Source organism: Phodopus roborovskii, unplaced genomic scaffold, assembly GCF_943737965.1.
Source record: "Phodopus roborovskii unplaced genomic scaffold, PHOROB, whole genome shotgun sequence".
Lineage (NCBI taxonomy): Eukaryota > Metazoa > Chordata > Mammalia > Rodentia > Cricetidae > Phodopus > Phodopus roborovskii.
The window spans coordinates 3,192,908-3,205,295 of NW_026126408.1; the positions used below are offsets into that span (position 1 = coordinate 3,192,908).

At 42.8% G+C, this 12,388-nt stretch overlaps 1 protein-coding gene across 1 annotated transcript in view; it reads right to left on the reverse strand.

The window, feature by feature from the left end:
* The window catches only part of Nbas (NBAS subunit of NRZ tethering complex), a 261,552-nt gene that overhangs the window by 168,509 nt on the left and 80,655 nt on the right, over positions 1-12,388 (reverse strand). Inside the window, exons 22-26 of the mRNA XM_051181643.1 lie at positions 11,697-11,780; positions 9,503-9,656; positions 4,663-4,848; positions 3,442-3,615; positions 945-1,078 (exon numbers count right to left, since the gene is read on the reverse strand). Of these exons, the coding sequence (XP_051037600.1) occupies positions 945-1,078; positions 3,442-3,615; positions 4,663-4,848; positions 9,503-9,656; positions 11,697-11,780 (732 nt within the window). The remainder of the gene's footprint in view (positions 1-944; positions 1,079-3,441; positions 3,616-4,662; positions 4,849-9,502; positions 9,657-11,696; positions 11,781-12,388) is intronic.

The following is a 12,388-nucleotide window of genomic DNA, read 5'->3' on the forward strand; positions in this document are numbered from 1 at the left end:
AGAGTAACTGTTAGGGATGCTCCTGTGATAGCTGTGTGAATGTGCTGGCACCCAATCTGTAACTCTGTGAAGACAGATATCTCCTTTGAAGCTTCAATATGAAAAGGACAGATCCTGAGATAATACTTTGCTACTGTGAAAAAACTCATTTTTCATTCTTCTTTTCCCTGTACCCAAGTCTATGGGAACCAATGTTTCGGGGTAGACTGAAAACATGGAGATAGCTACTGTCTATGTAGTCAAAAGTAAACATTTCCCTGACATGAGAAGAGGGACAGAAAATAGAAGGACAGAAGAAATATTCAGCAAGGAAGGCTTCCTGTCTAAACATTCACCTTTACAGAAGAAGCAGAAGGCAAAGGCTGAGCACCTTGGCTCAAGTATCAGGGGTGTGCAGACTGGATGGGAACAAGACTGCAAAGGGAGAGCAAGGGAATGACAGCTATGTGACATCCCAGGAGAGAACCACTAAATATGAATGAAGAAGAAAGACTTCACAAAATAAATAGTTGGTCAATAAATACAAAAAGTAGAAATACCTCAAGTACACTTTAAGAACAAAGAAATCACTGCTGTAGATGTTTAAGAGTACTCTTGTTAACACTTGCTTTTCAGCACGATGGTCATGGTTAACGGAACTACTGTAGAAATTACAATTACAGGAAAACACCCGTTTAGTAACAAAAGAATGACAGCTCTCTCCAGATGACAGACGGTTTTGATTTCTTCTCTCTATGGCTCACCATTATGCCTTTCAGAGCTAGGGAAGACTCAGGGTCACATGAACACTGAGCATGCAATCCACCTCTGAGCTACTACCACCCCCAGACTTTTTTTCTGTGATGTCTCAAAGTTTTCTGCTGATGAACACTTAGAAAAGTGGTGCCTTTGTCTTAAACATAGGAATAAGAAAACTCAGTGAGATTGGTCTCCTTGGTTCTTACCCACATCCCCTTTGCGGAAGGCATTCTAGGATGTCATAGCAGAGAGAGAGCTGGTCACTCCGTTCACAACTGTAGATGCACTCCAGCGCTGTTGCCATCAGCTGGTCCTGGTCAGGGATAATTTTTTGCTGCAGCTGGAGAAAATAAAGCATGTTGTACTCAGTGTCATTCTCCCCATATCCCAGCACCACTGTCAATAGAATATTAAACGGGGCCATTAATCAGCCAAAGAAACAACTCTTGATTTTTCTGTAGCTTGCAGATTTTTGAGGTATTTGATAATTCTAAATGAAATCACACTTTAATTACAGAATCAGCTAGAAAAGATCATTTGTAACTCACTAGCTCCATCTGCTAAAATCAGACTCTTCAAATCATGACCCATTCCAAATGAAGTAGATGCAAGTAACACAGTGACTTAAAATGGCAGAAACAAAACAATAACATTTCTACCCCAAAGCCAAATTTTATGTGTTTCAATTACAAAATATATGAAATTCCTTAAGTGATGTTACAAACATTAGAGCCTATGTACTGTACTGCCACTCTACTAAGTTGACCAACTACAGTGCAGTGCACAACCCCAGAGCACACACTAGCTCTAAGTGCAGAGATGGCCACTTCAGTCCTCTTTCCATACAAGTACTCAAAAAAAAAAAAAAAAAAAAATCTACTATATACTTTATGTGAGAAAACAATTTTCAACATGACTGAAACACAAAGGTATCTGACCGATGAATCTGACTACACAGAAATTAAAAATAAAAATTTTACACAGTAGTGAATAAGAAAAGACGTAATAGAGACAGGTACAGAGTTCCATCACAGCACAGAGAAATCATGGATGTCAGAAACTATCTAAAGGAGTGGGACCACAAGACAGACAGTTACTTAGCAAATAAATGAGGAGGGAGGCAATCATTTGTAAATGAAGGAATCAGCCCACTAACACAGAGGCCAAAAAGGGGCCCAAGAGAGTTAAAGAGTTAAGTTCCCTTTGAATGGCGTCACACGCTCATGGAGACAATAAGGATGAAGAGGCAGACTGGAAGCAAAGCCCCATCCAAGTCACTTTAGAGGGCCCAAGGCTAGCCAGTCCACAGCCAGAAGCCAGTAGGAACACTTCCATGGATTAATGACATGGTAAAATCTGTGCTGCAGGAAGGTAACACTGAGAAATACAGAGACGCTCCTGGAAAGAGTCTAATATCCCTGTTACCTGTCTAGTATTCACATATTTCAAGAAAGGCAAATGACTACATGTTTTATTCAAAAGCACATGCTAAATTTCCAGGTAAAAACAACAAAAGCTGACTATATACAAAGGATTTACAAGCTCCCATATGGAAGACCTATCACAAACATGATTGCAGGAAGAATTTAAAGTCAATTCTTCACTCCTCATAAAACATTCATTGTCAATCCATCCTGCATTGCATGTGGTATTCTGCTGCCATCAGCGCCCACCAGGGCTCACCTCAAATGTAACATCCGTCACTAAGTGGAAGCTGATTATGAGGAAATGAAAAACTTTAAATGGACAATTAGCAAAGGCATTTCAGACAGGTGGCCGTTGTATAAACCCAGAAATGTCTATGATAGAGCAATACTTTGCTTCCTGTTTGGGTTTACTCAATCAATGCCATGACTGTTTACCTCAGTGAAGTTCACAATGATAACTGAGGCCAGTATGAAGAAGCAGGCTCAATCATAACTAACACCTGGAAGAAGCCTGAAGTGCCTTTTTTTGTCTCACAACAGTGTTTCAGGGACTGTGTTGCCTCACTTAAAGTCCCACTCTAGTGGCATGGGAACCACTGCATTGCCTGAAATAGCATATTTTATATATCACAAAATTAAGAGATTTTCACTATGCGTAAGTAATTGTGCCTAACAAAATGACCTTCCCTCCAGAGACCCCAAAGAGCACAGGAGCAAACTTAAACAGGCAGTCTTCTTCAGCTGTAAGAATCATGAGATAAATGAAGATGTCCTTATGAAAACCTAAAGACCTTCATAAACTGTTTGAATGGCCTTGAGAGAAGACATTTCCGCTTACTGGTGGCATCATAAATACGCTGAACAAGAACATGGGTGCAGAATTAGAAGACATAGGCAATAGCATGAACACTTTATAGCACAAATCCCTGTCCACTACCTATCCTTACTAAAGAAACAAAATGAGTTAACTCAAAGAAAATGTCTTCATAGTTAGAGTTCAACATCTGCAAGTGTAGATCTTAGTACTGACAGTTTCCAATATACAAGAAATATGGAATGAATGAATCAAAATAATCATAACTGTGTAAACTTTGGGGAAAGTGTACATCAACAATGTTGAAACATTTTTTAAAGAACAAAATGACATATTTTTTCTCTGCTTTAAAGGAATGTCTTTATAAAGCTGATTATAAAAATGTATGCCTAAACCTAATACTATAGAGTCAAGGGGGTAACAAAAGAAAGAGATTGTAAAGAAATTAGAGCTGCTACTCACATCAGGCTTAGAATGCTGAAATATCTTCAAGGGAAGTTTCAAGTCTTCTTTAGCTAGAGTTACTAGATATTCTTTCAGTAGCTCATTGGCTACCCCCGGAGAACGTTTCTCACAACGATGGAGGAAGGGAACCATCCACTGGTAAGCACTGGTTACATAAGTGTCTTCAGAACACTGTAAGTATAATTAACCACAGCAAGCAAGCGTAATTGAAACGGCACTATACTAGACGAATCCACCTAATGCAAGGCAGTGGAAGCCCCACACTTTCCAGAGCACTGCAGATCCCACTCACTGCAGGCCCAGCCACTAGCAGGAGAATGTGCACCTTCTCCTGGGGTAGGGAGGACACAGTGGCTACATCGGTGCATCCCATCTATGCAGACCGGAACTGGCCTAGGATCCCACAGGTGCAGGCCCAGCTCTGGGAAACAAACACGCTATGGCTACTGCTCAGCCATGAGGTCCTGACAGCAGAGAGAGATTCTACCCAGAGAACAAAAAGAACACATAAAAGGAGGTCAGAAAGAGCTGTCTGGGGCCAAGTCAGAGTTAAAGGAAGAAAACACAGAGACAGAAACAGATGAGCAGGTGTGCCCTAGAAAGGAGCTACTTGGGAATAGAATCTCACTAGTCTCCCCCATCCTCTTTTGTCTTTTTCATTGTTCCCCCTTATGGCATGAGTGCTTTTATCCATCATCTCTGAAAGTAATCTCCCCAGGACAAAAACATACAACCCTTCGGTATTTTTATTTCTTTGCAAATTTGCTTATGTTTTTGAGGAGATTCTTTCTACACAGCTCTGGCTAGAACTCTCTATTGTAGAATAGTCAGTCTGGCCTCAGACCCATAGAGATCCACCTGTCTCTGCTTCCCAAATGCTGAGGTTAAAGGCATGTGCCACTACACCCAGCATAAAACTACTACTCTTAAGAAGGGTCTTACATAACACAACCAAATCTCACTGATGGCTGCTAAGGAAAAGAAATTATTGAGAATTGGGAGATGGAAATGAGGGGATGCACATACAGAGGCAGAAAAGAGGCAAAGGAAGGGGGTGGAAGACGAAGGAGAGGAAAGGCACAGACTGAAGCGCAGTTGTGTATCCTGCTGTAATATGCCACACATGCTCCTTCCTAGGCTCTTATGTTTCCTATTTGCCTTGTGCCACACACAGCAACATAGGCTCAGGGATGCTCAGAAGGGTCAGAGGGCACCTACATGCTCCATCAGCAACCTGAGTTTTTCCAAGTCTTTCTTCTGTTGCAGGTCTTTCAGAGTGAGGGTGAAGTCACAGCCAGCTTCATAAACCAGTGTTTCCAGAGTCACCAAATCATCACAGAGAACCAGCAAGCCAGGAATACAGCGCTCCACTCCAAGGCGTATAAGTGACAAGGAACAGTCAACCTAAAATGGAAAAGTGACAGTAAGGTCCTGACTAAGCCAAAGTGTAAAACCTCCAGTGTAGATGAGCACATAATAATTTCTGTAAAATTCCATAGTCGTCTTACCACAAAAAGGACTGGAGTTCATCAGCATCAAACTGTTTGAAATGTATCAGTGAGCAAGATGCACTGACCGCACAGGTATGAAGGGACCCAGAGCTGTCTTAACTCTTACATTAGAATGGCAAAAGCAGAGGGGAATGTGGCATAAGTAGCTGTGACAAAGCAAAATGAAATGCACTCTTGCTACCTCACTGTGCTTCAAAGATGAGACTCTGCTTGGCAGGCTTCCCTGCTCCACGCCAAGCCAGCTGTACCACCCAATAAATATTTATTTCTTAGCTGAAACAAAGAACAGCATTTCCTTTACTTGCACAGTAGACTGACATTTATTTTATTCCCTCTTCATAATTATAAGCTAGCATCCTCCACTGATGGGAAACAATCCATTGTAGCCTAAACTAGTGTTCCTCTCCTGTTCACACTCTAAAATACACAGAGGGCCTAGGAGAAGCTAACACCAGCCTAGGCATTAGAAACACAAGATGAGGTGTCTGCAATCATAGACTGAGACTACAGTGACTGACACCTGACCAAGAGTTTCCACTAAGGCATGTGCTATGTGACTCACCCCAGAGAATATTATAAACATCCATTCACCGCAGATGGCACTGATGACAGAGCGGGGAAAGATTCGGCCATGCCAAGCAGAGTAAAGCAATGCTTTGAACTGAGAACTCTTAGGAAAATGGGTCACTTAGAACAAGTACACCCAAGAGCCACCTGCTCTTCTGGTAACTGTTTCTTGCTTATGTGAACTCAGGAAAGTGCTGGGCTTGGGGAGCCATCTCTGGACCCACTCTATGAGGGACTCATGTAGACAATCATAACTGGGTTCCAGAGGAGGACTGCATTGCATTCAGGAGTACTGCAGCTCCTGGTGACAAGGACTCCTGCCAGAAATACACTGCTCACTCCCTTGCTTAGTGCACTCACTTGTTCAAACTGAGGAAATCTTTGTTGGACATTCCCCGTTGAGCTGCACAGTGTACTACAAACATACAAGGGGACAAACATAACAGATCATTAGAAGATGGAATTTGGGTAGACCAGATGAAGAATGGGTAAGATGTAGGACTGTACAAGGATGGCCTGGGTTCTCCTCTCGGTGAGATGATGAGGATACTAAGGACGCATGAACACTCAAAAGAAGTTAGTGAATTTTGTCTTGCATGTGTGCTGCTGAGAAGCCTGAGCAGCCCTCACAGTATCTCAGTGCAAGACGCCCATATGAAGGTCCAAATGAAAGAAACAAAAATCTATGTGAAAGACATGTCATAGCTAGAGTGGACACTTCGGAACATAAATCATGGGGCATGACTTGAGAGGAAGAACTGAATGGGCCACATGGGTAGACAAGATTAGAGTCGACAGCAGCACCCTGGGGAATAGTGATAAGGGGGGCAAGCCAACAAACAGGAGCTGCAGCCACAAGCTCAAATGAATGGTTGGGACAATGACAAGGAAAATCTGAGGTGGGATCACAGAAGCCCAGGACGAAGAGATTTCTACAAAGAAAAGAAAACAGTGCCAACAGAAAAGTTGTTAAGGTAGGGATAAGAGGGTTGCCAGCTTCCCTGGCCACAACTTCCAGACAGTGGCAGGCATAGCTGAACTAGAGAGATCAGGAGGACCAACTCCAAAAGCAGAGAGGCTAACTCTGGAACAGCTATGCGGGGAACAAGAAACACAGGAGAAACCCGTAAGAAGACAGCTCCACTTCACAATGTCCATACATACATGTGAAAGAATTGAGCTTCCTAACCAAAGGCGAGTGTGGAGACTGAAAACCAGCAGACCTAGTGAAGAGAAGACCATCCTACACACATGGGAGTGCAGGTGCGGAGTCCAGAGCACAGCGGGAGAAAAGCGTGGCTGTGAACTCAAGCACAGAGGCCTCTTCCTCTGAGAAAAGCCAGACGGTCCTGAGGGAAGGAAGTCCTCAGATTCCCAGATGAGACAAAGCGAAATCACTTGAGAGTGGTGAGGAAAACGACAGGGTAAGAGGAGGAACCAAGAAGGAAAGAGAAAACACCCAAGGAAAGCACAGGAAAAAACAGTGGCAACAAGAAAGAGCACCCACAGCCCCAAACCCCTGAATTGTCAGGCAGCTGAGGAAGAGAGAGGTGAGGAGTGAGACAAATGGAAGGAAAAGAGTGTGAGGGGGCAAGGCTCAAGCAAAAGCAGGACGGAGACACTCAATGATGAATGGAAGCACATCTGAAAGGATGCTTTTATCATCATAACAACTAAAAACAAGCTCAGAGGAATTTTCAGAAAACATGATGTGCATATATAAGAACTGCAAGAGAAACAGATGGAAGACAGCACATCCGCCATTTGTGTTTGCCAACTTCCCCAAATTTACTAAAGCAGGTGGGTTTAAAGTCAAGCTACCAAAACCTGAAAGGAAAGCAGACACCAGTGAAGCTTAACAGTAATGTTACATATACCAGAGCCTTCAAGCTAGAAAATTCACTTCCTACACCAATAAACAAGACTTGCTGAAGGCACTTATAGGCACTAAGGAAATAGAAGTCCCATATCAATTAAACCTCTAAAAATGAAAAATATAAAATCCATGTCAGATATCACTTTGATGCATCACAAATGACATGCAATGTCAGTATCTCACAAGAAGCCAAAAAAATAAAAGCCATTATAGAATGTTTTTAAATAATGAAAGACATGACAGGACATAAGCCAACTAAATATAAAGTACCCCAAGCCCCTTTGCTATCATCAACTCTAGTCTCCAAGAGGGAATTCACAATGTCTCGGAGTTAGTAGCATCTCTTCTAACAGAGCAGCTTCAGATTCACAGGAAAACTGGGCAGAAACAGTGGTCACAAAGCTACTAAAACTCTGGCCCCATGAGGGAAGGGAGAGGTCTGCATTGCTGACAGCACCATGCACTTCAGACACAGGTTCCAGAGGCCCCTGACCTGGAACTCACCCGAAAGCCGCCTCCCCAAGGGCCAGCTTCCAGAACAGCAGAAGGAGCCATGCAGGCTTCCAAAAGAAGAAGCAAGCAACATCCTATGCAATTCGTCCCTGCACTCTCAGGGTTACATGACCAGCATGTAACCCTGAGAGTGCAGTAGTGGCACACAAAATGTAACCAAGAGCTCTATACCTTGAATCAAGAGCTGCTCAGCAAGAGGGAAATCATACCTAGTACTGGGAATCTAGCCAACCACTCAGAATTCACCAGTCATCAATCTTGGAAGAGAAGGTACAACTGCCACTTTACTAAACCAGCACTATCCCTAACAAAAACCATTAGTCCTTAGACCCACAGATAAGGGTTGTCCTGGCCCTCATCACTTGTCTTTGCAACAGAGACCACTACAGAAAACTACAAGCAATAGAAACACAGAGTTGTGAGGTCAGGCATAAGGAAAACAGGAGAAACACAGGAACAGAGTTCCTGAAAGTCATAATCACCTGCGGATGTGCACTGTAACAGGGACTAATCAAACATTTCTTCCAGTTGATACAGTCTATTAAACAATGGTGGTTTGTGTCTATTAAAGTACAGAGAAAAATCAGGAAGAGTATGTACCATAGTTTGTAATTCCCATTTTTTTTAATTTGTTTTTATTTTTATTTTATATATCAATCCCAGTTCCCTCTCCCTTCCTCCTTCCCTTTTTCCCTCTCTCCCACCCTCTCATGCCCTCCTCGAAACCCTCCCCTCCCATTACCCCCCCCCCAACTCCACATGTAGGGTGATGCCCTCCAGGAGGGGTCATCTAAATCTGTCAGGTCATTTGGAGTAGGGACTAGAACCCCAACGTCCTTTCGTGCACCAGGAATACATCCTGGTTCCACTGTTTGAGGTCCCTTAGACTGCTCAGTCCTTCTGGCTGAGACCCATGTTCAGGGGGTCTGAGTCAGTCCTACGCTGGATTCCCAGCTATCAGTCTGGGGGCCCATTAGCTCATCCTTGTTCAGGTCAGCTGTCTCTATGTGTTTCTGCAGCATGGTCTTGTCCTCCCTCTCTGCATCTGGATTCTAGTTCGGATCAGTGTTTACTTGTGGGTTTTTGCTTCTGTTTCCATCAGCTACTAGATGAAGGCTCCATGATGGTGAATAAGTTAGTCGTTGATCTCATTATCAGGGAAGGGCATTTATGGTAACCTTTCCACTGTTGCTCAAATTGATAGTTGGAGTCAGTCTTGTAGGTCTCTAGACATTTCTCTAGGTTCAGTTTTCTCTTCAATCCTATAATGGTTCCCTCTTTTATGTGTTCTCTCTCTCTCTCTCTCTCTCTCTCTCTCTCTCTCTCTCTCTCTCTCTCTCTCTCTCTCTCTCCACCCTCTCCACCCCACTTTAAAGGACACCTTTGAAAAACTTGCCTTGCATGCATTTGCTCTGTAAGAATCCAGAAGTTACTTCTGGGCAAAGGGCAAAAGAACAGAAACACTAAGGACTGAAGGACTGTTCCTTTCACCCTATGAATTACACCTGAGATTTCTGTACTGGCTGCCACGTGGTCCTAAGGACCTGGCACACTACCAACACCACTGAGCAGCAGTGCCCTGTCTCCTCACCTGCCCAGCATGATGCTCTATCTCCTCTGCTCTGCTCTGGTACCAGTCCATCACCTTCTCCACCGTGAGCTGGGGCATCCTGTATTGCATAAGCTCAGGCTGCTCAGCATACAGAAACTCACTATCATCCTGAAGGCTAGACTCCACCACCATTCTGCAAAGCAAGGCAGGAACAATTAGAACTGTCTGGAAGGCTGTAGGAAATGGCAGCAGGGATGAGGAGAGAACAGCTTACAGGGATGGGGTGTCTGTGGGAAGGGATGAGGAGAGAACGGCTTACAGGGATGGGGTGTCTGTGGGAAGGGATGAGGAGAGAGCAGCTTACAGGGATGGGGTGTCTGTGGGAAGGGTTATTTTCTCACATGTATGTGCACACTTGAAGGTTAATAAAACATTTTGGGAAATTTAACATTTTCCAACTGGTTTTCCTCATTTCAAAATTCAGAATGGAAAATAAATCAAAGCAACAATGCCTCAGACAGGAACTAAGAAAAACTAAAAAGCTTCACAGAGCACACCCCACTGGCGCTTCTGTCAGAGCATACCCCTCCCCCCCAACACCACCACATCACATTCCAGGTCACTCTGACTTTGAGATTTCCTTTCATGAAATGGAGTCATTCTCTTTAAACAAACATATTCTAGAACTGTGAGAAGTACTTTAAAGACCATTTCAATCGGAAAACTCGAAACTTCAAATTCTACTGGCTTGAATTATTCGTAAATTGTTCTCCTCTGCCATCTATGTCATCTTTTTAGTGCCTGTAACTTGAATAGTAGACTTGATTTATTAAATACTTGATATTCTACTCTAGTTCCACATATTTACTCTAACTTCCATGGAAATGCCTTGATTCTAGCTTGAGTCTCCCATAGACTCCTATAGAATTTTTGTATACTATTCTGTGTGTGAATGCCCCTCAGTAAGCTCTCTTAGTCTCTGTTCCTATTTTATACAGATCTATGGTACTTAGGAGGGGGCTGCTTTAAGATTTTGTTCTTTTTCTTTGACAACTTCATATGTATCTCTAATGCATTCTAGCCACTGTCATTCCTCCTCTCTTAGTCCTTTTTACTTTGCTTGTCACACTCCAGGTTAACAACAGCCATGTGTATGGACATGGGGTGGTATTATCCATTGGAGCATGGTGGCTATATTTTTACATTTATGTGTTTATATAATCTAAATTGTACAAACTATAATAACTTATCTTCTGGGTGACATTAAGCTAATTTTTGAAATTTTCTTCTCCCTGCATAATTTCTCCTTTTCTTTGTTGTTCTATATCTGTATATTTCCCTCCTCTCTTCATTCTATGCAACATAATCTATACTCCAATGTCCAGAAAGCTCTCTGCCTGTGACAGAACCTGTTTATCTGTTAGCTCCACTGTGTTCAGGTAGTGCTCAAACCTTTGAGGACCACACCTCAGGATCAAAACACCCCTTTTCTAAGGCTGCTTCATTCTCCAGAAAAGAGTTCTACAGGCTTCTACGTGAGGAACACTCTGCCTCGGGACACATGAAGGGGATGAACTGTGTGAATTTTCTAAAGCCTGGATCTTCACAGCATCACTTCCCTGTCCCTCCTCCAGATGTCCTGCCTGACATCTAGCAGCATGTAGGTTTAGTGACTCAACAAGCGGTCTACAGGCCCGAAGGATAAAGATCTGGTCTCCTGAAGGGAAAGTAAAGGAGACAAGCGGAGGTTCCTTTCTTGTTTCTGATGGGTGGAGACTATAGGGATTCAAGGGTGCCTCCTACTGAATGTCCTCCCCACACCTCACGAGAGGCACCCCTCCAGTGTAGCAAATGACATCTCCATATTCTGAGGCTACCCTGGGCACAGTCTTAGAAAAATGAGAACTAAAATTGACCAAGAATAAAACTGCATTAAATCATGACTACAACTGTGAAAATGTATCTGCTCATTTGGTAGATTGAAAGCCAATATGACAAAGTGAAGAGTTGTAATAAAGATCACTGTTGAAACAGTTCCCTTTCAATATTTGGTACTTCCTCATTAAATTTTATTTAGTATATCCCAAGTCATTAGTGTTTTTTAAAAACTCCTCTAAAATCCTCTAACTAAGGGAACACCACAGGTAGGACTCCATGGGACACAGAGCCAACTAATAACCCACACCACGAAGAACAAAGATGCCTTGTGTGACTTGTGCTAGTTCATACTGGCCTGCATTCCAATTCCTCACACCAATCTTCAGCTCGGTGTTTATGCTCAGCCCAAGGAATGATCTTCAAGGAGTCACCGTTCCAACTAAAATTTAAAAGAAATACACAGCTTTTAAAATAGAGACTACCTAGCTGCATGATGCATAGTGCTAGAAATACATAAACGTGCTGCTATGAGGGTTCCTGTTTACACTATTCTAAGTGGTTCACAACAGGGAATACACAACACATAGGTAAAAACTAGCACAGTGTGCTCTCTCTCTCTCTCTCTCTCTCTCTCTCTCTCTCTCTCTCTCTCTCCCTCTTTATCCTTTAACTACTTAAAAGGAAAATTTCTAAGAAAAACAAAACTGCAGTGATAAATTAAAGGATGACAGAAGTGTGTGTTCACTCGCATGTCTGAAGAATCAGGATCCTGCACTATATGTGTCATTTCAACCCAGAGTTCTTCTGCACACACCAGCAATGTGTCCCATGTGATTTCACTATGGAAATGTCTGTCTGTGTCATCCTAGTACAGCGGTTCACAAGCTCCATGGGCATATATGAACCACTTGGAATAAGACAACTGACTCTAAGAACATTGATTTAGTTTTATTTAGTATTATTAATTTCAATGTAAATAGCCACATATGACTAGATGTTGTCACCAATCCCCAGAACCCATGTAAAGCTCAAAGGAGAGAACACACT